Below are 26,560 nucleotides of genomic sequence, written 5' to 3'. Positions count from 1 at the left end.
AATGAGGGGGTAAATACTGAAAAAGCAGTGAAAAGAATTGGAAAGGGATCCATCGCCTTTGAGAGTGCAGTGGAAGTGAGGAAGGATATAGCAGGGAATTGTGTTTTTCCTTATAATCCTGCAGTGCTATGTGACTTGAAATTCTATAGACATGTATTACTTTCGTAAAAAAAATTAAATTAAACAAGCATGTGTGAATGTGTAACAATTAATTCCACTATTATTCTTCAAAAAACATGGAAATTAAAAAAAATAAAATTAGAAAAGACCCACAAGGTCTGGGGGATAGTTCAGTGCCTAGTATGTGCAAGGCTCTGGGTTTGACTCACAGTATTATAAAATAAATAAAAAGAAAAAAACAAAGAAAAAAGGACACACAAGCAAGCCAGTCATGGTGGCATGTGTGCTTGGAGTTCCAGCTATTAGGAAGGCTGAGGCAGGAGGATCACTTGAATCCAGGAATTAAAGGCTGGCCTGGGAAACATAGTGAGACCCCATCTGAAAAACAAAACAAAAGAAAAGACATATAAGATAAGGCCAAAAATGAATTAGTGATATGAACACATATTTTAGGAATATGAAAAGTAATTTAGAAAAAAATTACTTAAAAAGTCAAAAAGGAGACTTGTTTTGGTTAAGATCCTTTACAATATGATTTTTTAAACCATGTTCATGTATTACTTCAATAAAATTAAAAATCATTTGAAAACAAATACAAATTTAAAAAATTAAATAAAGAGGGTCAAGTGTGTTCTAGATAGCAAATACTAGGTGTGCTCAAAAGGCAGGGGGAGGGTAGAGGGAGAGATTTAAGAGTTTTATTGAGGCAGAGCCTGATCTCTGTGTGTTCGAAGAAGTTATTGAATGTTCAAAGCAGGAGAAGCACATCAACTGATTTGTGCTTTAGAATGTTCCTTTCTCTCAGTCCTGATGAAAAAGGAGTTGTTCATGGAAGACACATGCAGTCAGCTTGGGAGGGAAGATGCCTGGCTGCTGAGGGCTGGTTGTCAGCTTTTGGAGAGAACTGCATGATCCCTGGGCCAGGGTACCTCTTTTCTCAGGACACTCTTCGGAAGATCTTTGTTCACAGTTGCCCTTCAAGTGTGTGTGTGTGTGTGTGTGTGTGTGTCACGCTTGCGCACGCGCTCTCTCTCTCTCTCTGTGTGTGTGTGTGTGTGTGTCTATCTTTCAGTGCTGGGATTGAACTCAGGGCTTCATGCTTACCAGGCAAGTGGTCTATCTCTGAGTCACATCCCCAGGCTGTTTTCATTGACGTCCAACTTCTTTTCTGTTGGACACACAATCTGTGTGTGTGTGTGTGCGCGCACGCACATGTGTGTTAGCAATCAAACACAGGGCCTTGCACTCATGAGGCAAGTGCTTTCCCACTGAATCACACCCTCATCCCTGGACACATGATCTTTTAGACACATTACTCAAATCCTGGCTTGAAGACATCTGTCTCATTTGGGTGCCTCTGCATATCTTGTTTCTGATGCTTTTGTTTTGTTTAATTAGTTTAGCTTTCAGAAGACAACTTCGTATCTAATTCCAGGTTCTTGGGGAGAGGTACCATGTTGTTCACCCAGTTGTTGTTTATATTTGATTTGGAGAATCAAAACTGGAGGCAGGGAATCTAGTCTGGAGGCAAGGACAGAAACTCCAGTGTGGCATCCTGAGAGCCTCTAGTCTTTTCAGCTGTTCTGCATTGTCATCTCTGTAAGTTCCATAAAAATTTAGGAACTGTTGAGATTCTGCCATTTATTCTCCCATCTTCAGATTGCCTCTCAGTCCTGGAAGCCATAAGATCAAAATTCTTGGGCAGAATACATGCCCAAGTTTTTGGCTCAAAAAATACAGTTACTATACCCAAAGGCCTCAATAAATTACTGTTTATTGAACATCACTACTGAGCATGGGAATGATAAATCCAAATCATGAGAATCTTGGGGTCTTAAGTGGCCTTTTATTAGAAGGCTTTGGGGATCAGCCCGAGAAATTGATTTCTTCTACTTACATGGATAACAAAAGGGGATTTGGTCCCTAGGTCTTTGCATTTCTATATGTGGACAGCTGAATCTAGTTGATAAAAGAGATAAACCTGGGGTTCTGAAAAAACTAAATTTTAAAGTCTGAAGGTTACTTGTAACTTAACTAACATGGCCCTATCATTTTGTAGATGAGGAACCAAGGTTCAGAGAGAATTGATTTGCCCAAGTCTACACTGTCAGTTAGGGAGTGAGCCATAAATCAAACCCAACTTCTTTCTACCAGTCTATTCTGCCTTCCAGAATAGTGGCCCAGCTTCATGAAGTAGAAGGTAGATTGACCATTTGGCAGGGCATTGGCCCATGAAGAGGGGTAGGATAGCACTGCATTGATGATTGTTGTCTATTTGTAACATACTAAATGCATGAAGAATGATAAGACCCCTCAGGTGAGCTGTATCCCTACATTGAGAGTCATATGGTGCTGTCTCCTCAAAGTAATAAGAATCAAACTGCAGTAAGAATTGGCTAATTCACACTGCATTGTGGCCTGGAGCTCTTTCTCTTCTTCACTATCATCTTGAGAACTGTAACTGTAACTCCCAATACTTTGGGAGTAGAGGTATATATCTGAGAATCTCTCAGAAGAATGATTGATGGGGTGGAAGGGTCTGTCAATACCTCTGGCTTGATACTGGGGAATGAAGTGGTATTAAGCTACTGGTACAGTGAAATGTGGTAAGAGCCTGAGCTTTGGGGTTCACTACAAGCTCCTCTACTTGTGTGACCTTGGGCAAGTCACTTCAGCTTCTCGGTTTCCAAAGGAAATAATTTATGAAAAGAGCCTAACACTGTACCTGGTAAATTGTAAGTGCTCAATGATTGTTTGTGATGATGAAGAAGGTGATTATATACATTGCTTAATCCCTAAAATGAATGTGGGCAAGTGGCCAGTCCATGAGCTTCTTGATGAGTTGTCTTTCCAGGTTAGGGCCTAGTAGATTAAATAAATGTGTGCTGGGTTTGGGGGTAAGTGGGTAGTGAAGAGATCAGCCTGTCTAGAGCAGAGGGTTAGTGTTAGGGACAGAAGTTGAAAGGCTCAGCCTCTATTCTGTGGGCAATTGGGAAGTCATTGAAGGGCCCCTCAGACTTGGTACCTGAGAATAATTGGGCCAGGCCTCAGAAGCAATCTTGCTACTACAGAGTGAGATACAAAGTTTTAATAAAAAAGTATTCCATGGCCCTGCTCCTGTGTTCCTTTGGGGGCTTAAATGATTAAAAGTTGGTGTCACTGTTATCAGATGGGCATGCACTTGTGCCAGATGTTGTTAAGCCTCAAAGCCACTCCATAAAGGGAGGGATTCTCACCACTGCCCCCACACCCACTCCTTTTACAAGTGAAAAAAACTGAGGCTTCATGTAGTGAGGTGACTTCCCCAGGATTATATGGCTGGGAAACAGTCAAACTGGAAGTGCTGTACTCACCTGACACCCTGATGCTTACCTGCCCCACCTCACTCACGGAGCCTCCATTCACCCTTTCAACAGATGCTCTCTCTCAAGCTCCATCTCCCTCCCTGTGTGTCCTTTTGTCCTTTGGCACTCAGCATAGTTAAAGATGGGACTTCCTGCCACTAGTCATATCTTGGCTCTCTCAGCTGAGGAAAGAGCCTATAATGTGTTTACCTCTGTGTTCTTTTACAGCCTAGCCTAGGAGAGGGCAGGAGGCCTGGGGTAGAGGGAGGATGAAGACTACCAGGGGGAAGAGGAAGACAACTTACCAGACTGTCTCATTTCCATGGTCCCTGGCCCTCCTCCCCTTCCCTACCCCTCCTCCCCTTCCCTACCCCCAGTTTACCAGCTCCTCTGCCCTAATCTCCCTTACACAGTACATGTCCACACACAGACACACACAAGTACATGAAGAGTCAAACACACACGGGTACCATCTCTCTCTCTCTTCCACACAGACACACACATGCACACAACACACACACACACACACACACACACACTCTCATACATTCCTTTCAGGGAGGAGTAGCTGGAGGGGAGGGGAGTGGTTCACATTTCACTCATTTCCTTGCTTCCCTCAGAGCTGTCCCCCACTCCATTCTCTTCTGTTGTGCTCCCTTTGTCTCTGAGGGGCCTCACAATGAAGAAGGCAGACCAGTGTAGTAGAAAGGAACCCAGCAGCTGACTCATTTACCCCCTCGGTTCCATTCTCTTCATCCGGAAAATAAGCAGGTTGGGCCAGGCAATTGGCAAAGCCTCTTCTATGTTGTTAATAATACCTGGCATTTGTCTACTGGGTTCCAAAGGGCTTAATCATCCCAACAGCTCTGCAAGGATCGACCTCATGTTACAAATGGGGAGACTGAGGCTCAGACTCAGAGAGGTGAAGTGACCTGCCAGGTCAAGGGGCTGGTAAGTGGTAGAGCCAATATCTGAGCCTAGGTCTCTATGTTTAAAGCTCAGGCTTTGCCCCTGCCCACAGCTGCTGGCTGCTTATTAGGCCACTCCAGAGAAAATCACATTCCTCACCATGACCCATTAGGCCCCACTGCTGTTGATTTATGGGTACCTCTTTGATCTCACCTCTGACCACCCTTCCCTTGCTCACTCCACCCCAGCCTGTCTTCCTCCATGTTCTTCCAACTGGCTAGGCACTCGCCATCTCAACCATCTCACAGCCTTTGCACCTGCTATTCTCTCTGCATGAATGGAATACCCTTTATCTCATTTCCATCAACATGCATTAGGCCTCAAGGGCACTACATAGGGCAGGGGAAGAAAGTAGAAAGCACATGTTGACTGTGTTTTTTTTTTCTTTCTGTTTCCCTTTCAGATCTGATGGTGAGAATTCCAGAACTGTCAGGTCAGTACCTCCTTTCTTTAGTAGTAGTTGGGAAATTGGGCTGGGCATGGGGTGGGAGCCTCTAATTTCTTACTTTGGGATTCATGGGCAGGGGTAGGGTCCAACTCCAGGGTTCTTTCCCCATTAATATTAGGGGTGGGTGTGGAGCAGAGTGGAGTGGGAGGGCAGGGGGAATGTGGCAGGTCTTGGGAGGGGGTTGTAGACTGTTCTTCAGTTTTTCTGACCCTAGCTGACTCAGGGGCTTGGCTGAACACTTCAGGGGCTCATAGGAGCTGGCCAGATATGAAAGCCGATCTCCAGAGAGATCAGCTCTGGACCTGGGACCTTTACCACCTTCTCCTCTCAGGAGAAGGGGGTATGATGAATGTAGGGCTTATCTAATGTAGTGTTCTTGTTCCTACCCTGAACTATGTCAGCCCTGAGTAGTGGGATTTAGGTGGACTTTGGATATGACACATCCTAGACATTAGAAAAACATATCATTGTGACAAGTAAACTTTTTTTTTTTTTTGGCTTGGTTAAAACGTTTATAAGATTCAGTAAGTTTTAAAGGTAGAATCAATTGCCACTTGAGTAGGCAGGAGGAAAATTGGGGTAGAGGCAAGGGCTCTTTGTGTATTCCCCAGGCTTCAACCATCAGAAACCTCATGAAGGCAGAAGTGTCAAATATAAGGATTATTTTGGGAATGATGGGGGGCTCAGGGTAGGGCCCAATCAGTCTTAGCTTCCAGGCTATGGACTATGGGATGGGCCTCTGAGATGAGATGGGTCCAGGCAGCCAGAGGCACAGAATGGGGACAGTTAGTCCCAGCCAGGGCTACCACTAGCATATATAGCACCTTTGTGAAGAATAGAAAAAAGGTGTCCCTTTCAGGAGCATCCCTTCTGATTGGGATCAATTGGAAAAAATGTTCCTTTATCTCTGAGCCATCTCACCAGGCTTCCCAGCTTCGTGAGCATAGCAAAGGTTAGATATCAGTCCCCACTCATGCCCTCTTGGCTGTTACCCCTTGTGTAGGGCACAGTTTGCCCAGCCATATGCAGCAGTGCAGGTCCTGTCATCCAGACAGTGGATATGGGCTGGAGGAAGAGGATGCCAGCACACACAGAGAGATATAAGACACCTATCCTAGTGTCCCAGGCAGGGCGTCTGTGTTGAACACATTGGGCCAAGGTCAGAGCCGTGGGATAGACACACAGTGAGGTCAGCGTGAAAGCAAGGGGAACATAATGGATCACAATCAGCCCTGGTGTCCAGGAAAGGGGTATATGATGAGCTATAATTAGTCCCAGCATGCAGCCAAGGAGCATGGCACAGGGACAGCTTGTCCTAGCACTTAGGAAGGCACTTGTCTGGAAAAGGACATGGATCTCACCATCCCATTATGGATTTGGGAAAAGGTAACCTGAACTGACCTTGAGCCCAGGGCTCCTAATGATATGCCTGCTACTTGTTGAGGAATCAGCTTCAGGGTGCCTCTGGTTCTTACCTCTTCCTGCCAGGGGAGTTTCTGAGATCTATAGCTCAGGGTATTTAATAATAATCATAATCATAAGTCATGTGATGACTTATGTTGGGCCTTTACGACTTACAGAAGTTGTCATGGACTTTCTTTTGTTTGATCCTCCCAGTGACACTGTAGGTGGAACCTGGGCTGGCCTTATCATCAGTGTTTTACAGTTGAAGAAACTAAGGCTCAGGATGGTTATGGATTTTGCCTACAGTCACACAACTAATATGTGGCTGAACCAGGATTCAAACCCAGGTCTGCCTGGCATCAAGCCCACAGCCCTGCCCACACCATCACCGTGGGAGCTCTCAACAGCCTTACAGATAATAATAATCATCCTCATCCTCATGCTAATATTAGTAATCATAGCAATTATCATTGATTCCTCACACACTAAGAACTCTGAATATGATCTTATTTAGTGCTCACAGCAGCCCTATTAGGCATGGATTCTGATTCCTGATTTACTGGTGAGGAAAAGGAGGTTGTGAGAAGGTTAATGCCTTGCCCAAGGAAAGAAGAGTAATGGGCAGGATGGCATTTCTCTGATTCAGAACTTGGCTTTCTGGCTCTAAAGCCAGTGTTGGTTTTTCTTATACTTGCTTCTTGGGCATCCATCCTGGGTGCCTGGTCAAGGAGGCTATAGAGGCTTTGGGGACTCAGCAGGTAGGGAAGTAAGGGTCAAACCTGGGCCACAGGAAGGACTGAAAGAATAACATTATGGGACAAGATCTTGCAAACATGGTGGAAAGATTCTTTACCTGGGAACCAGGACTGGATAGGACCCTCTAAGGATGCTCTCAGGCCCCATGTGTAAATTCCTGAGTTCACTGCAGTTAGGGGTCAGGGAAGTCTTCTGGAGATATATATATATATATATATATATATATATATATATATATATACACACACACACACACACACACACACACACTCTCTCTCTCTCTCTCTCTCTCTCTCCTGGAAATGGAATTAGTGTGCATAGGAAAGCAAGGTGTATGTTTAAAGACAGGGAGCAGTCATTTAGGCTGAAACAGAAGATTTGGGCAGGAAAAAAATTAAAGTTCAGAACTTTGGTCAAGGATGGGTCACAGATACTTTCTATCATCAGGGGGGAGCTGAGAAAGGTTGGGGAGAGGTTAAGCTCTGTAGCATAAAAAAAAGGCAGAAACTTTGGATCCAGGCAGAGGGCTCCATTTTTGGCTAGGTTGCTTTCTAGTTGTGTGATTGGACAAACCTGTTTGTCCCTTAGAACTCATTTCCTCATCCAATAAGTACATGTGTGTGCACGTGTGCACGTGTGTGTGTACACACAGAGAAGGGTTAGAAGAAACACCAAGGAAGCGAGACATGATGGCATCTGTAATTTGGAAAGCTGAGTAAGGAGGATCACAAATTCAAGGCCAGCCTGAGCAACTTAGCAAGCCCCTCAACAATTTAGTGAGACCCTTTCTCAAAATAAAAATCACAAGGGGATGTAGCTCAGTGGTAAAGCACCCCTGAGTTCAATCCCCAATACCAACAAAACAAAAACAAAGAAAAAGAAAAAGTAAAAGAAACACCGGAGAGAGGGGCCAGGGCTCTGCTGTTGTGAAACCTGCACAGCAAGGAGTGAGCAGGATAGGTGGACTGCAAACCACCTAAGGCAGGGCCCAGGCCTGAGGGCTTCTAAGTATTGGGTGCCAGAGGAAGTGTAGAGTCTAATTAGAGCTGAACAGCTGGTGATGGGGGAGGGCAGTGGGCAGAGTTAGGTGCTTGGACTTCCCTTAGATTCTAGAATAGTTGTCAGACATAAAGGCACCTTAAGCCAAAGTCTAGAGAAGAACTGGCCCTGGCTCAGAATCACAAAGCCTGCTTCCTAGCTGTGTGCTCTTTGCAGGCACTTAACTTCTCTGGTCCTTAGTTTCTCTTTGGTAAAATGGGAATGGTAATTCTGACTTCTCTGAGTTGATGAGAGAACTTAAAGCAGTGCTCAGCATAAAACAGTGGCTCAAGGAATTTCAGTGCCCTCTGTCCTTCCCTAATCCAATCATTATTTTATGTTGTAGAGTCAAGCGGAAAAAAATATGGGGAAGTGCAGAACCTGAAAACAGACAGGGAAGGAGGGGCTTGATTGATCCCTTCACCAAAGATGAGGGAGCCCAGTAGCCCAGTTCCAGCAGCTCTACTGGCAGGCAGTGAGGGGTCAGGCTGGAACTGGGGGTGGGGGGACCAGGCTGGGGTTGCTAGGCACGCAAGGATGAGAGCCGGAGGAGGTGGCCTGTTGCTAGGGAAGGAGGGAGGGGGTGGGGGAGCCACTGACACCCGCGGAGCCAGGGACGTCCCCATGGCAACTGGAGCCGCTGCAGTAGGGAGGAGAAGTGGGAGGAGGAGCCACTGCTGGCTCTATTCCCAGAGGAGGCCTCCCACTCTGGGCCTCAGTGCCCCCATCTGTCCAACCAGAGTTTGGATTAGATAATCTGGAAGATTCTTCCTTGTTTTGACCTCCTGGCAATCAGAGATGGCCTAGCCTTTATGGCCCTTCCATGGCTTTCCCCGTTCACATGTCTAACATACCACCAGTCCCCAGAGTCACCCCAGCTGTGTCCAATTCTTCCCTCCCATGCTGCTGCCTGTTCAACTCAGCCCAGCTGCCCACCCTGCCCAAGCTCTCTCTATTCCTACTGCTTAGTTTGCCTGGAACCTTGTCACTTATTGCTTGCTGAATGGCTGTTGAGGTGTGTACAGGGTTGGGGGGACAACTTCTGTCCTGCTTGCTCTGGAAATCCTGCCCTGGCTGCCATTACCTACCCTGACCGCTTCTTCTCTCCTGGGCTTCTCTGGCCTCATAGGTCTGAGTCCCTCCTATTAGCCTTAGGAATTACTGCTGTAATTTATTGAGCTGCTTCTGAATTGGGCTCCACACAGTACACTTGACAGACTCAGCTATTTACAGTAAATTTATGGTGACATATTGTGAATCTCCATTTTACATATGAGACAATATTCTGAGAGCTTATGGGACTTGCTGGAGGTCCCACAGGTACTGTCTGGTGGAGCCAAGTATGGAATTTGGCTCTGTATAATTGCTGCTACCTCAGGCTTGAGGTGGGGATAATCAGCAGCTGCAGAGCTTACTGAGTGATGGCTAAAGCTACTGTACGTCAGGTACCATGCTGGGCACTTTACCTGCAGTCTCTCTTCTCTTCTTCACAACAATCCTATAGGGCATATGGTGTTGTCATTTTACAGATGAGCAAACTAAGGCTTAGAGAATGAAAATAATTTATCCCATGGTAGAATTAAGGTAGGAATACAAACCATCAGATTTATGATCACCATACTACCCTGGAGTTGACTCAGTTATGTTCCCGAGGCATAAACAGAGCATTCCCTATGTAGCATGCCTGTGTTGGGCAATCCACAGGGGGAATGGAAGCAGGCAACCATGGTCCCTGCCCACAGGGAGCTCCCAGTCTGGGGTTGCTACAGACAGATGAGCCAGCTCTGAAAAGTCCATATGGGAGTGTGCTGACGAGGTGTACAGCCAAAGTGTAAGGACAAGAATCTGGAAGGGTCAAGCTGGATTCTGACAGTGTGATAGAGAAGGCAAGAAGTGGGGTGAGCTGGGGAAATTTTCCCAAAGCAGGTACCTTTCCAGGAAGCTTCAGAGGGGTGAGAAGGAGCAAAAGGTTCTTCTTCTCCCTTTCCTCTTTGTGTTCTCCTGCCCCCGCCTGGCCCAGCCCCAGGAAGTGGGTGACCCCTAAGCTGGCTGAGTGCCTGGTTGGCACCAAAATAAACTTGCCTTCCCTCTCTTCCCCTCCCCTTGCCTCTGTCCCCTCTGTCCTGGCTTTAATTAGCAGCCCTGGGGATGAGTCACTTGGCAGCTGGGGAGGGAAGCTGTGCAGAGCCCAGTCAAGCTTCAACTCCTGCCCTGAGCCTTACGGGCAGTGCCACTGTGTTCATGTGTGTGGGTGTGCATCACTGCATGTCAGAGAGGCTCTGTGTTAGTACGGCTGTGAAAAGTCAGGGCAGCGTCGCATGCTGGCGTGTGGCCATGCACATCAGGGTATCTGCATACAAACATATCTGGTGGTTGCTGCATTTGTTTTGGCATGTGACTGAAAGTTAGTGTGTGACTGTGTGGCCATAGTATGTGGCTGTGGCAGCAAGTGTCAGGAAATGCGGGAGCTTTTGAATGAACAAACACAAATACCATATAATTGCATTTATCCCTCCCAACATAAGTGTTCTATATGGGTTTTTGCTTATGCAAGCCCAGCACTTATATTCCCAATTTTCACTTGTCTTAGTCTGGGTACATTTTGCTGCAGGGAACAGAAGCCCACTCAAACTAGCTCAAGAATAAAGGGGGGCACTGTTGTGAGGCTACATCTCACAGAATCTAAGAACAGTAAATGAAGTACTGCCAGGTCTCTTGCCAGCTGGAAATGAGACCTGAATGTCAAGGACCAAGATTGCACTCTTACTCTCTGCATCTCCTGAGCCCATATCGTGTGTGTGTGTGTGTGTGTGTGTGTCTCACACACACAGCTTACCTAGTCCCTGTCATTTCCTTTTCATTTCTCTCTCTGTACTGGCTTCCTCTGCTATCACCTGACTAACGTGGCTGCCAACTTGGAAGCTATGTGACCTTCCAGCTTCAGAGTCTACCCCATCTGACTGCACTGAGTTCATCCAACCAGTTGTAATATAAGGCAGCAAGAGGCTATATGTCGGACTTGATTCTCTTTGAAGTGGGTGAGGGTAGAGAGGTAAAATACTCAACATTTAGTCAGGTGCACTGGTACACACCAGTAATCCCAGCTACTCAGGAGGTTGAGGCAGAAGGATCGCAAGTTGAAGGCCAGCCTCAGCAATTTAGCAAGATCCTGTCTCAAAATAAAAAGGGCTGGGGACATAGCTTAATGGTAGGATATGTCAGGCCTTTGGTTCCATCCCTGCTACTGCCACATATACATAAAAAATACTTAGCACTTAGTGTTTCTTCTCCAGTGAGTACAGTTTTTATGTGTACACAAGTAAAGTCAGAGCCTGGGGAGGGGTATCCTGTTCAGAGGCCCAAAGTTGTAAGATTGCTCATCCACCAAAGTTTTAGTTCCTAATTTTTTGCAAAGATAACCTCAGCTCATTTTGTTTTCAAGTTCTTGAATTGTTTTCAAGTGCTCTTGCATCAAAATACGCAGTTTTAGCTGAAACTGTCTTCTTTTTACTTTTTTGTGTATTCTGGGAGTTAAACCCTAGGGCCTTGTGCATGCTAAGCATATGCTCCACCATTGAGCTACCCTGTCCTCTTATTTTATGTCAAAGTAACTTTTAAATACACAGTGAATATTATCATTGTTCCTAGTTTGTGGTGATTTTCATAGCCTCAGAACAACTGGCATAATGCTACTGATGGTAGCTGCTACCAAGATTTTGATTGCTTCAGGAATTTTTCTGTTTTATTAGTGCAGTCACTGAATTTATAATTATTTGTAGTATATAATTACAAGCACATATTATCAATATTATCAGCTTGACGCTTCAGCTTATTTTTCCATTAATACAAACCCTGCAGTTTTTACATTAATTACAGAGGGAATTAATGACCCCTTAGACAAGTTTTCACCTATGAGTAAAGAGTTAGGAACCAGCTGTGCTACTAATAACTGGTCTCCAGACGCAAGGGCGATGCCCACAGCTCAGGCCTCACATCCTCTGACTGAGTCTAGAGTCTTCCCACTACCTCCTTGGGGGCCTTCTGTTTCTGGCCTGGCACATAATAAATTGCTGTTGTTATTTTAATAAAAATGACCAATTTATTATTACTGTTAAAGCCATCTTCTGTATATAAATGGTAAAACTAAGTGGGAGAATTTATCCCAGGCTCAGGGCAGAGTCTCCTTCAACTCCTCCTCCTCCTTTATTTTTATTGTGCCAAATATGAATAATCACTTTGATTCAGAAAATATCTACTATATTTCAGGCACTGTTAGGGAACACTTGACACACATTATCTTTAATCCTGTGGTTACCCTGCCAAGTAGGGGTGATTTACAGGTAGGGAAATGGATACCTAGAGAGGTAAAATGACTTCCCTGAAGTCACATCATCTCTCCATTCATTTATTCCTTAATTCAAGCATGATTTATTGAGTACCTACAAAGTGCCAGTTGATATGATGGGATTAGTAGGATAGCGAATAATAAATAGAGTGATGGACCCTGCTCTGATGGAGCACATAGTCTGGTCAGGAAACAGACAATTACCCACAATTATAGGGGAAGTATAGGGTGTCATGGGTGTACTATGGAAGTGTGTCCAACCCAGCCTGAGGGTCAGGGAAGCTTCTCCAAGCTGACATCCAAGCTTTGACTTGGAGGATGAGTAGAAGTTAGCCAGGGGATGGGGTGGCATGAGGCAAGGTAAAGTGGATGGTGTTGCAGGCCAGAACTGGAAGGAGTGTTTGGCACCTGCATTTATGAGGAACTAAATATGTGTAGTGAGATGGGGCTGTCATGAGAAAGAGTCTAGAAAAAGGACAGAAGGTACATTGGGAGGCTGGAACTGGGACCTCAGTCAGTTAGGCCTGGAGCCAGTGAGCTGCAGGATGCAGTGGCAGAGTTTCCATATTTCTTGGTGCCTGGAGACACTGTCAGTGTGCCTGGCCCCAGGGTGCCTCTTGGGTGGGCTTGTTAAGCGTCAGTACTGGAGTCCAGGGTTCTCAGTGCCCTCTAGTGTCCATCTACCCATCCTGCACTCTCCACTTAATGTGTATTGTCTGTCTCCCACATGTACATGTGACTGGGTGCCCTATGCTGGGTGCTGGGAACACTAAGGGGACATGCCCCTGTCCTCATAGAACTCCCAGCTGAGAAGAGGCAACAAGTATATGAACAGAAAGTGTCAAGAGAAGCTGGCCTAAAGAAGAGCAGGATGGAAGGACACCAGGGAATGACCCACCCTGCCTGGGGTGGGGTCAGGGCAGCCCAGAAGGTACAACCTGTAGCTGACTTTGAAGAATAAAGGGGGACTAACCAGGTGAGGAGGTGGCTGTAGGGGCCTGGAGGGCAAGCACAGTTGAGAGTGAGGCATGGAGCAGCATGTGGCTGAGAATTGCAAGCACTTCTGTCTGGGAGGAGCACAGGCTGAAGATAGGGGGAAGGCTGCGACTACCTGGAGGTGGGAGATAAGAGCTAGCTCACAGAAGGTTCTAGGATGCCTGCCACTGGGTCATTCATTAGGCACTTAGTGCATGAAATCTTATGAGATGCTTCACAAGCTGAACATAGTGGTGCACACCTGTAATCCCAGAGACTCTGAAGGCTGAGGTAAGAGGATGGCAAGTTCGAGACTACCCTGGCCAACTTAGCCAGACCCAGTATCCAGATAAAAAATAAAAAAGGGCTGGGGATGTAGCTCAGTGGTAGAGTACCGCTGGGTTTAATTCCCAGTACCTCAAAAAATAAATCAAAAAAAAAATAAAAAAGATCCTTTGGAATCACAAATGTCTCTGAGGATCAAATGAAAGATAGAGACTGATATTTTCTCCTCAAAGAATAATATTTTTAATACAATTCCAGAGGTATCAGAGATACTCTTTTCCATGCCTATCTGTGAACCACAGGCTTCCAGAATGCTCTTAGTATAAATAAGGAAACCCTTAGTATGGCCTCCAAGGCTCTGCATGATCTGGCCCCACCTACATCTTCAGTCTCACCTTGTCCCCTTTGGATTCCCCACTCAGCCACATAGGCTTCTTTGCAGTTCCTGGATGTAGCACTTCAGGTCATTTGCCTAGGTCCTTTCCTCTACCTGGAATGCTCTTCTCTTGCTACTGTCACTTTTTGCTTAGTTTAATTTTATTAGTTGGTGAATATCTGTTTCCTCTCACATGGATGGAAGTTTCATCAGAGCAGGACATTGTGTACCCTTATTTAGTGCTATATCTAGCACCTGGCACAATGCTTGGTCCATGGTATCTATTGAATAAAGAAAATGAAGGTTCCACCCGTGCCCCTGTGACTGGGTCAAACTCCTTATCCTCAATTCCTTCTTCCCTTCAGCCTCCTGGGGCATCATCCCATGAGTCTACAAAACAGGCCCAGATATGTTCAAATTCCAAAAGTGACTCCAGATTAAGGTGTCTTTTCCTAGAATTCTTCCCCCATCCCTAAAACAAACAGGCTACTCATGGTTCTCCTCATATCCCTGGGAAAGGAGTCAAACTCTTGGGTTCAACTTGAGACTCTTAGTGATGTATGCATTTTGTCTCACTGAATCCTAATAAAAACCCATATGTTAAGAATTGTCATTCCTCTTCTACAGATGAACAAACTGAGCCTCAGAGGGGCTACCCAGCTAAAAAGTTGTAGAGCATGTAGATGTTTTGTCTTACCAGAGAGAGGAAGGGGCTTGCCAGAGGTCACACTGCATCAGTCTTAGAGGCAGGACTAGAATTCCTGTTTCTTAACTCCTGTCAAGCCAAGAGGAAAGTCTGGGATAGAGGTAAAGCCTGTAGGGTGATAACTGCAAATGGGCTCAAGGTGAGCTGCTGTGTGAGAGCTAGAAAAATTGCTCTAAGAGAGAACACAAAGCAGAGGCTGAGGCCAGAGCCCTGAGGGCTGGGCTTTAGGGGGTGGGCAGAGGGAGAGGAGGCCACAAAGGGCCCACAGATGCCAACCTTGCGGTGGTCCGGAGGGCCTCTCTCTCTCTCAGCAGCTTTGGCTTTCTGGAGAGGAAGCAGCTGCCTCGGCAGGGAGGCAGGAAGGCTGGCCTGTTGCCTGTCAGCTCCTATTTCTTCTAGATCACTGACCCTCTGGCCCCTCCCAGGGCCACCTTCTGCTCAAAACAGCCAGGGGCCTGGGCTCTGAGGCCATGAAAGGACAGGAGAGCTCTGAGCTGTATCTGTGGTCCTCTTCAGGAGCCTCACCTTCTTCAGACCCAGTGGTTCTCTCCCTTACCCAGTGCCACCTATATGGAGGAGAGAGATTACTATGGTGGGTAGGAAAGGGACCAGGGCACCTGGATCCTAATGAGGCTGGCCCTGTGAACTTCAGTGAGACTCTGCTCTTCTATAGGCCTCAGTTGCCCATCTGTAGAATTAAGCTGGGCAACTTCCTTAGAGGAACAGACTCTTGATTGTGAATGGTGTGTCTTCTGATTTGTACTTTTCTCTTTAGGGAACATTTCTCTAGGCCATTCTAGAGAACAACACAAGAAAAAGTGAGAGTTTATTACAGTGATAAGGAATATTGGCCAGGGCCCCATCTTGATATTCCAAATGGGTGATTTGAATTTTACTTGATGTGGAGTGTCCCAGAATACCTCCTAAATATAGTCTCTTTAACCATGCTAAAAATTAGGATGTTTGTGAAAAGCTTCTATTGAAAGATTTCAGTATCCACAGTGAAACAGCCAAGGGGACATATTCCAGATTTGGGAGTGGCCAAGCTAGGTCCTGATCTTGGGGTTCTGCCACTGGTACTGAACCTCTCTCCATCTCCGCTTTCTCTACAGAAGAGACCTAGTGACACAAACTTCTCAGGGTGCTCTGGGAAATTCCAGTGGAGGTGCACATAGGGGGCCCAGCTGAGGTTTGTTTTGCCATAAGAAGTAACGAGCTCTCCAAGCTGCTTCCTCTTAGGAGGAGTTCCCAGCTCTCCTGGGGGAGCAATGAAGGAGCAAAGTTTCCAGTTGCAGCCTGGCCTGCAGCCCAGCAGGCCTGGCCCCGCCTCCTTGGTTCCTCCTTCTAGGGAAGGGCTGGGGAGGAGGGGGTGGTGACACGGTGGAGGCACTGGCGGGCCAGGGGGGCCTGCCCTTGGGACAGGTCCAGACCCATGGAGCCCCCCGGGAGGAGCAGCAGGTAGGAACCTGGGTCCCATAGCCTGATCCCCTTTCTCCCTGCCCAGGCCCAGACCCAGTCCCTGGGCTGCTGATTCAGCAGCCTCCTAGCTTCCTGGTTCCTGGCTCCTTTCTTGGACTCTTGGAGGCCTTTGGCTCGGGGGAGGGAACCCGCTGGAGCAGGCATGGGCATCTGGGTGCCCAGCTCTGTAAGGCCCTTGGAGCCCCAAGCAACACAGTCTGCGGCCTGGGAGGGGTGCGCTTGGTGGCTGCCCTGGCATGCTGGCCTGGCAGGCACAGCACTGCAGGGTTTCAGCCGCTCCAGCTGCTGAGATCCTCTGATACCAATATTCCAGCAGCCCAAGGATCTCTGAGTCTCAGATTCAGTAAGATATCAAGTCAAAGATTTGGGGTGGTGGTTGACACAGAGATGGTACTTAAGAGACAGTCACTCTGATGATGATGATCATGATCCTGAGTATTCTAGAGCCTCAGATAAGAAGTCTCAGATTCAAAGATTCTCTGTAAGGTTCTAAAATTTGGGCATCTTCAAATTCACAGCAAGTGAGAGAGTGGGCAGCTGGCCTGACCTGCAGCCCCATCTCCCAACTTTTTACTTGGGCTCTTGAATGGCCAGGCCCCGACTACAACCTGCTCTTAGGGAATTGGGGAGGGGGGCGCTGATTGACTCTGGCCAACTGGTGTGACCCCAGCATATGCTGGGTAGGGCAGGGACCAGGCCCTTAGCCTTATTCCTTATTGTCCTTCTTCCTCCCCCTTGCCATTCTCTGGACTTTAATCTTGGGAAGAAGTAGGAGGTAGAGGGGCCTTTGGACTCTGCACTGAGGGGTGGGGGTACAGCAGCTGGGGGGGTGGCATGTGGGCCCTGCCTTGGGGTGGGGGGCTCAGCACTGACCTTGGAAGCACATACTCCTGCTTGGAACCTCTCTGTCCTCTGCCTTGCCTGGGCTCTACCCGCCTACTCAGCCCCTAGTCCTAGTCCTATCCTGTCACCAAGACCACCGAGACCTTGTCAGCCTCCTCTGCCCTCACCCGTCCTCTGCTCTGGCATTCTCTGTCACTCCCTGTCTTCTCTCTGTGTCTTTTGTCTCACCCTTTCTCTGTCTTCCTCTTTCTCCTTTTCTGTCTCTTTCAGTTTCTCTCTGTCTCTCTCCCTCTGCTCCTTCAGTGTTTCCTCCTTCTCTCACTCCCACCTGGGTTCTTCCCTCTTTTTGGGACCAGAGCCTCTCCTTTCTCCATCCTCCCCTCCCTTCCTGTGAGGGGTCTTCTATAAGGGGAGCCCCCCATATAACTTTTCCCTTTCTTTCATCCCCTCTTCCTCCTCCCCTCCTCCCAACCCATGTGGCGTCTGATGTGAAGAGGGCTCCTTTCCCCCTTCCCTGCTGTGGTGTCCCAGCGTCTCTCAGTGGCCCAGGTTCCCACGGAGTCACCTGGAACACAGGAGGCCCAGCCGGCTCTTTCGTCTCTACTGCCCCCTGTTGTCGTTGTGTTCTGTTTGTGGTTCGAGTGCCGTCCTCTCTTTCTTGACTTTGTGGTTTTTTTCTTTTTTCTTCCTTCCTTCCTTCCTTCCTTCCTTCCTTCCTTCCTTCCTCCCTCCCTCCCTCCCTCCCTCCCTCCCTTTCTCCCTCCTTCCCTTCCTCCTTTCCTTCCCTCCCTCCCTTCCTCCCTTCCTTCCCTCCCTCCTTCTTCCTTCTCTTCCTTCTTCCCTCCCTCCCTCCTTCCCTGTCTTATCTTCCTTCCTTTTCCCCCTCCCCTCCTCTTCCATTCCCCATCCTCCATTCCTCCCAGCCTTCCCTTTTTCCGTCCCCCACTCACTCTCACCTCCTTGTTCCCATTGCCCATCCTGCCTTCCCCTCCCTCCCTGTCTTTCTCTCTCTCTGTCTCTCTTTCTCTCTCTGTCTCTTACTGTCTCTCAGGTCCACAGCGTCTCATACTCTACACCAGTATTGCTGTCCTACTCAGGTCCTTGACTCCATGAAGCTTACCCCCTCAGGCAGGCTGGCAGAGAGCAGGTAAGAGCTAGACCCATCCCTCTCCCACTCCCTCACCCTCCCAGACCAATATGCACTATCATTGCCAGACCCTTCCCCATGTCCCTTAGCCCCTGGTGTGACTGTGGAATGGGTGTCTGAATGTCTGAGTAGAGTACCTGAGAGATCAGGTTAGCAGATCAAAGAGGACATATAGAATTTATTTCTAGTTTATCCTTTTTAAAAGAAATCCTTCCCTAGAGATCTGCCCCAAATGGCAAAAGTGGTTCATTTCAGAATTTGTGACACCTGAGCTGTTCTGAAGTATGAATAGGAGTTTGCCAGTTAGGTAGACTTGGGTGTTTAGGCTCAGGGAAGAATCTACCCACACCTTTGGAGGACATTGTTTCCAAGTTAATTAGAAAACATGCTTTATGTTTTCTAATTAGAATTCAACAAAAGGAAATGTTAACGACGATATCAAAAAGACTAGACCCTTCCCCCATTTGAAAGTTTAAAATACTTGCATTAAAGAGGAAATTAAGAATGGAACTTATAGACTATTTAGAAGAAATGTTATCAATGAGAGTATCATATACCAAAACCTATGGGATATGACCATAAGGATTCCAGAGGAAAATTTATAGCCTTCAACGCTTTTATTAGTGAACAAGGCAGAGTAAATTAAATGAACTAATTATTCCATCAGGAAGCTAGAAAAAGAACAACCAAAAGAAAACAGAACAAAGTAATTACTGTAGATAAAGCCCAAAATTAATGAAATAAAAAAAAGATTTGATAAAGTAATAGGTAGCTTCTGAAAACAACAGCAAACTAGGTAGACCATCCTTTAACAGATACAACTGAGAATAAGGGAAGAACAATAATAAAATAAGGTATGAGGGAGGGGATTTAATCATGGATTCTGAGGCGATGAAAAAAATATAAGAAAATGTTCGTATGCTTTTATACCAATAATCATGAAAATTTAAATGAAGTTTGTTGTTTTCTAGGAAAATGGAAATTATCAAAATGACCTAAGGAGGGACAGAAAACCCAAAATAGAATGGAAAAGGATAGAATAAATTAAAAAGTTGGTCAGTTTTCTCCTTGGAAATTGTACCAGGTCCAGTTGGTATTTTAGTAGTCCTAGTATGATGGAAGTTCAGTTGAGTCTGGAAAGGTCAGATAACAGGAAAACATGGACAGCTTTTTAGTTCATTCTCTAAGGCCAGCCTGGGCAACATAGTGGGATCTCATCTCAAAAATAAAACGGGGCTGGGGGTGTAGCCCTGGGTTCAGTTCCCAGCACTGCAAAAACACATACATACATACATACATATATACATACAAAACATAACACACATTAAAAAAACAACATTATAAAAAAGGCTAGTAACTAGAAAGGTTTAAACAAAAAAAACCCAAACTATAGCCTAATCTCACATATTAATAGAGCAACAAATATCTTAAATGAAAGATTAGCAAATGGAATCCATTAGGGTATTAAAAAATATAGCTTGACAAATGAAGGTTTTCCAGGAGTACAGGGATTGTTCAAAATTAGGAACTCTTATTGTAATTTATTACATTAAGAGATTAAAGAGAAAAGATCATATAATCATCTTCATAAATACTGAGAAATGATCTTATAAAATTACACATCTATTCTCTTGCTACAATGGACTCGTTTGTTACACAGCAATAAATAACTAAAAGAAGTAAACTAGGAATCAATGAAAACTTCCTTAATTTGGTGAAGAATTTTTATCAGAAACCAAAGACAATTGTCAAATATAACAGTGAAACAGTAGATACATTTCCACTAAAATTTAGGAATAATGTAAGAATGATTATTATCACTGTTCTTTTATAAATAAATAATGTTTTTTTGGTGGGGAACAAAGGAGAGTACTGGGATTGAACCCAGCGGTGCTTTACCACTAAGCTATATCCCCAGTTCTTTTATTTTTTTTTTGTTTTGAGACAGGGTCTTTCTACATTGCTGAGGGTGGCCTTAGCATTGCAATCCTCCTACCTCAGCCTCCCAAGTCTCTGGGATTACAGATGTGTGCTTCTGTGCCCTGCTGCTATCACTATTTTTTTAGCTAATAATTTTTCTGGAGGCTTTAATCAATGGGATTTTAAAAACATGTAAGTATCCTAAATATTAGAAAGAGTCACAAATTTTGAAAATGACATGATTGTCTACTTAGATGATCAAAGAGAATAAAATGGAAATTTATTAAAACTAAATAATAAAATTCAATGCAATGGATAGAAACCCCAAACCATTAACTTCTCCTAATACTAGCAATAACTAGTTAGAAGACATAATAGAAAAAAATCCTGCTCATAGTACCAAAAATTCTAAAATTCTGTAAAATTCCTGGGAATTTTCAAAAGTGGAAAATATTTCTCTGTAGAAAACTATAAAATTTCAATGAAGACTGTAAGAAGACTTAAGTACATCAAGGACACATCCAATTCCTGTATGGGAAGGCTCAATATGGTAAAAAATGACATTTCCCCCCAATTTGATTGAAAGATTCAGTGAATTTCTCATTAAAATTTCAATGGTATTTTCTTTGTGAATTGGGCAATTGGATTTTAAAGGTCATTTGGAAAAGTAAATACTCATGAAGTACTAAGAAAAATTTGAGAAAAAAAGAGTAATGAGTGGGAATGCCTTGTTAGCTACAAAAACTTACAATATAACTTATAAATGTTATATCCTTACAGAAATAGGATATATAAATGAAAAAATGAAGAATTTTTAAACAAATCCATATGTTGACATGAGAAATTATGATAGAGAAGACACTCAAATCAGTGGGGAGTTATTAATCAGGATGTGACTATTGGCTCCCTCTTTGGGAAAAAATTAAGTTAAATCTTCACTTCGTGTAAAAGCAATACAAAGAATACAACTCTAAAAGTACTAGAGAAAATCTGGAATATTTTTATAGTATTAGGGTGGAGAAGGCCTTTCAGAGCATGACTTTGAAACCCAGAAGCCAAGCCAGCCACTGTGGTATGCTGTAGGTGGTATGTAGTAGGTCCCAGCTACTCAGGAGGCTAAGGCAGGAGGGTTGCATGAGTCCAGCCTGAACAATATAGGAAAACCTCTATCTCAAACAAACAAACAACAACAATATGACTAAAACAATAATGAAGTACCATTCTTAGGTACCAAAATGAAGAAGATTGGAAGGCTTGGGGGGAAATAGGATTTCTCAGATACCTTGACTGAAATACAAATTGGCACAGATTTTTAATTGGGCTAATTTGCCAGTTGCCACACAAATCTTAAACATGGCTATTTTTCTAAGTTCAGAACCATATTTAGATTTTCTTGTAAAAATCAACTTTTTTCTATTACTTGCCAGAGGTCTTTTCTAAAACATCCCAATCCAACTGCAAACACAAGCATATGAATATGTATATACCTATGTTTTAGTGGTATATACATATGATATGATAGGCAAGTGCTCTACCTCTGATCTATGTTCCTAGCCCTGTGCAACTCTGTATCACATACCCTTGTAGAATGTCATTCTCAACCAACTCTTTCATTTTTATTTATTTATTTTTGGTACTGGAGATCAAACTCATAGCCTCATGCATGCATATAGGCTTCCACTGAGCTACATTCCTAGCCCATCAACCCAACTTTTTCTTTTTCTTTTTTTCTTTTCTTTTTTTTTTTAATTTAGAGATAGAGACTCATTGAGTTGCTTAGTACCTCACTTTTTGCTGAGGCTGGCTTTGAACTCGCGATCCTCCTGTCTTGGCCTCCCGAGCTGCTGGGATTACAGGCGTGTACCACCACGCCCGGCTCAACCCAACTTTTATTTAAAAGGTTGCATGATGTATGCTTCTCAAAATAAAGACAGGATTGCACGAGTAGGAATAATCTTTAATTTTAGCCAATCTATAAAAATGTTAAAAGCAATGGAAATAATTTTATTGGCTCTTTTAAAAAAAATGTTCATTCCTTTGGCCCTGTAGTTGAACTTCTAGAAATCTATCCTTTAATAGTACTTCCAGATATATACAAAGATGTCAGTACAACATGCTTGTGATAGTGAAAAGGAGAACAATCTCAATGTCCATCAGTATGGAATAGCTTTTAGCTGACGATACACACACACTATTAGCAGATTGAAAGTAAAACATAAATATCTGTACACAGTTATGGAAAGACCTCCAAGACTTATTGTTAAATGGAAAAATCAAATTGCAGAACAGGGTCATAGTATGATACTAGTTTTGCAATGAAAAGAACCCCCCTCCATAATGACAATGAAAACATGTTATACAAACCCTTTTATCATTTCAAAATTCCTGTTTTTTTTCCCTTGGTCCCATTTCCTTGCTAACTCATTTTCCTCCTCCTTTATACCTTTTCCCAGATCTTTCTTTTTCTTTTAATTAGTAACTCATTTGTTCAGCAAGTATTTTCTCTTGCCTGCTTTAGGTTAGGCCTTGTGCTGAATTTTGGTAGGATATTGGAATTAATTGTGTCTGGTCCTACTGACAGGGAGCTCAAATCTGGAAAGGAAGAAAGACACATAGACAGTGACAGCATAATGTGGTTTGGGATAGGACAGGATTAAGCTCAGAAGGCTGCCAGAAGAGGGGCACTTAACTCCATCTGGGAGTTGGGGAAGGCTTCCTACAGGAAGGGGCATTTGTACCGAGTCTCAAAAGAGTAATAGCTTTCTTTCTCTCCCCGCTCCTGCCGGAAATGGTCTTGTCTAATCTTTGACTCTTTGCAAGCAGGATGACCTCATGGGGGAAACAATTTAGTCAATACCTTTATTCAAGTCCAAATTCTTCTACTTACCAACTCTGTGAGTGGGCAAGTAATTTAGCCTTTGAGCCTTTGTTTCCTCTTCTGTGTAATGGGGCTAATGCCTGCTTACGTCTCAGGACTGTTTTTAGGATTGGAGATGACATATGTAAAACTCCTGGAGTTATTGTCAACTCTGGAAGAGCAGATACTACCCGTGTCTTATTTTCTTCCTAGCCAAACATGTAGCACTGGATTAGATCTAAAAGCTTTACATGTCTAAGGATGATCCTAGAATAAAGGATGGGCCTGACCATAGCAGGGCTCTGTGATAAGATCAAGAGTAGTACATGGAGTTGTCAGGGTTGCATTATAAGAAGAGAGAGTCAAGTGCCTGGTCTTGGTGTGAATAATATAGGAGGCAAAATAAGAATAGATGGGCTTGGGCAGGATGGTGCATGCTTGTAATCCCAGGTACTCAGGAGGTTAAGGCAGAATTGCAAGTTTGAGGCCAGTCCGGGCAACTTAGTGAAACCCCATTTCAAAATAAAAAAATAAACATAGGCTAGGGATATAGCTCAGTGGTAGAGTGCCCATGGGCTCAAACCTCAGTACTGAAAAAAAAAAAAAAAGTGGTCTTAGGAAACAGAGTCTAGGTCAGGAGTTCTGGCTCTAGCACTTGGTCCTCTTCTGCTGCTGATGCTGCCATCTCCTAATCTCACAGCCCAGAGCAGTGAGGCATGGTGGACCACTATTTACCATGCCATACCCGGCAATTTCCATCCCAACTCTGTCACTCATGAGTTGAGTAACCCTGAACAACCCACTTCGCACATCTCTGAGCCTACTTCCTTATCTGCTAAAAAAGGACAGAATACTACTAACATTATGGGGTTCATTTACTGAGGAGTAGATGAGATGATTCAGATGAATCCATTCAGAATTCATCTCATTAAATGTTGTTATTAGTATTTATAGCAGTAGACACTTAATGATGGACAGCTGCAGTCAGGGCCTATTTTGGGGAATGGTTCTTGTCCTCTGTGGGTCCTCAGTCAGATAGGGAGACTGAGAAGGGGTGTGGCAGAGGAGAACACAGTGTGTGTGTGTGGGGTCGGGGGCATGGTAGCCTAGATGAAAGGATCTGGACCAATCTAGGGCTAGTGCAGATCAACTCAGCCTAAGTCTTAAATGATAAGTAAGAGTTAGCCAGGGACAGAAGGGTGACATGTGGAAGAGCATTCTAGGCAGAAAGAATAGCATATGTGAAAGAACCTAGATATTATTTATTATTATTATTTTGTGGTGCTGGGTATGGAACCCAGGTCGTTGCACATGTTCAGCAAGCACTCTACCACCGAACTACACCCAGAGCCTGAGCTAAAAGTTTCTTTACCTGGAACATATGAGTCCCAGATGGGCTTTGGGAGGCCAATGAACCTCCTGAAATTGGATGCAAAGTGTTGCATGTGTTTAGCTATGTACATAGTTCATGGCTTTCATGAAATCCATAAAGGGATTTGTGTCCTTGCGAAAAGGTTGGGAACCAGTGTTGTTGGTGACAGTGTCATGTGAAAAACTTCTAAAAAGGAGATTAGTTTGGTGAAAGTCATGTTTTAGAAACATATTAGCAGTCAATATGAAAACTGGATTGTATGCATAGAGACCAGCTGGAAGGCCTAATTTGGGGTATTGGCGTAAAAGAGATGAAATTGAGCAGGGCTACTGTGTTGTATGACTCTGGTAAGCCCCATTCATATAGAGGAATTTTAATTTTGAATTGTGGAATCCAAATCCTTTGACAATTATTAATGAATAATTGAATAATAATGAAGCTTCAATAGAAATGTCAGAGGATATAAACTGTTATGGATATAGGAGGTGGAAAGGGAGGAGACAAGGATGAGTGGACTTTAATAGAGGGCCATTAATAGAAGGCCAGAGTAAATAGTACAAGAAATGGGAACCTCTGTTAATGCACATCCAGCATTCAAAGTCCTTGGTCTCAGACATAATTACTAACTTCCATCCTACTCCTGGTTCTTGGGGATCCCGGGTCACCCTGGAAACATTTATTTTCCTGTGGATTTTGGAGAGTGATTAGTTTGTGAATCAGGTAATTTCCTGAATAAAGTAACATTTGAACTAGTTGTTCAAGGTCCATAAAAATTTTGAGAAGCCAAGCATGGTGCCTTAGGAATCCCAGCGACTGGGGAGGCTGAGGCAGGAGGATCATGATTTCAAAGCCAGCCTCAGCAACTTAGTGAGGGCCTAAGCAACCTAGCAATACCCTGTCTCTTAAGAAAATATTTATAAAAAAGGCTGATAATGTGGCTTAGAAGTTAGGTGCCCTTGGGTTCAATCCTCAGTACCAAAAAAAAAAAAAAAAAGATTTTCAAGAGCTAAAGTTGGAAGATGAAGGATGCACTGAGGGTCTACACAAAGCCTGGAGGTGAGAATGGGTAAAGCAAAACATTAGAGGGGGCAGAGGTTAACATGCCTCAAGCAGCTGTCTGGGGAGTTCAGACTTGTTATTTTTTCCTTTGGGTAGACAGCTGGGGAGCCATGAGCAGTTCTTGAGTTGGAAAAGTGGTGTGAACAAATTAGCATTTTAGAAGGAAGGGAAACAAGGGAGGAGGCTATTGCAGTAAACTAAGAAGCTAAGGAAGTAGCAGTGGGGATAGAACAGAGGAGAGGGACCAAGAGGTAATTGAACAGAAAACTGGAGTCAGAGACTGAGGAAATAATGGGGTTGGAGGGAGAGGTGGAGATGGCTGAGTGTGGACTTGACAGTAAGTTGGAGTGTTCAGGCCTACCAATGGATTCATTCATTCATTGAATATTTTAAGAGCCAGCCACTGGGTTAGGCACTAGAGATAAATCAGAACAAAATGAGATGCTGGTCCTGATGGATCTTACAGTGGGTGAGACAAATAGTAAGTAAATATATAGAATGTGTCCGGTGTCCCTGAGTGCAATGAAGAAAAATAGTGAAGGGGTAGGGAATGTCGGGGTGTTTTCTTAAGAGGGAGGGTCCCTCTGATGAGGTAGTATGTGAACAGAGACTTGAAGGAGGTAAGGGAGTAAGCCATGCACCTATCTGGGGAACAATGTTCCAGATAGAAGGAACATGAAGCCCAAAGGCCCTGAGGCAAGAATGTGCTTGGTACATTTGGAGAACAGCAGGGAGGCCAGTGTGACTGGAGAAAGGTTGAACAAGGGGCCATAGGAGTAGAAAATGAGGTGACAGCAGCCACATTATGTACAGACATTTCGAACTATTTAGGAGGTACAATCAGCAGGATTTAGTGACTCACTTGCTAACGGAGCAGAAAGAATCTAGGGTGACTCTCAGGTGTGTTTTGGACTTGAGCTACTGGGTGTATGGCAATGCCTTTCACCTTAGTGAAATGCAGGAGGCCAGGTTTGCAGTGCTAAAGATGCTGAGTTAGAGGTACCTCTGAGATCTGAAGGCCCTGAGGGCCATCCTGGTCAAGCTGTCCAGCAAGCATTAGACTTGATGTGTCTGGATCCAGGAGAGAGATCTGTGCTGGAAGGAGCCACACCTGAAG

At 44.6% G+C, this 26,560-nt stretch overlaps 1 protein-coding gene across 2 annotated transcripts in view; it reads left to right on the top strand.

Moving 5' to 3' along the window:
• The window catches only part of Iqsec2 (IQ motif and Sec7 domain ArfGEF 2), an 82,941-nt gene that overhangs the window by 22,746 nt on the left and 33,635 nt on the right, over positions 1-26,560 (top strand). For both annotated transcript variants that reach the window (XM_027950177.2, XM_027950175.2), the window contains exon 2: positions 4,837-4,866. In XM_027950177.2, the coding sequence (XP_027805978.2) occupies positions 4,837-4,866 (30 nt within the window). The remainder of the gene's footprint in view (positions 1-4,836; positions 4,867-26,560) is intronic.

This window comes from Marmota flaviventris, chromosome X (genome assembly GCF_047511675.1).
Source record: "Marmota flaviventris isolate mMarFla1 chromosome X, mMarFla1.hap1, whole genome shotgun sequence".
In the NCBI taxonomy this organism is placed as follows: Eukaryota; Metazoa; Chordata; class Mammalia; order Rodentia; family Sciuridae; genus Marmota; species Marmota flaviventris.
Note: the sequence above shows the minus strand (reverse complement) of the source record. Positions and strands in the feature narration are given on the sequence as shown.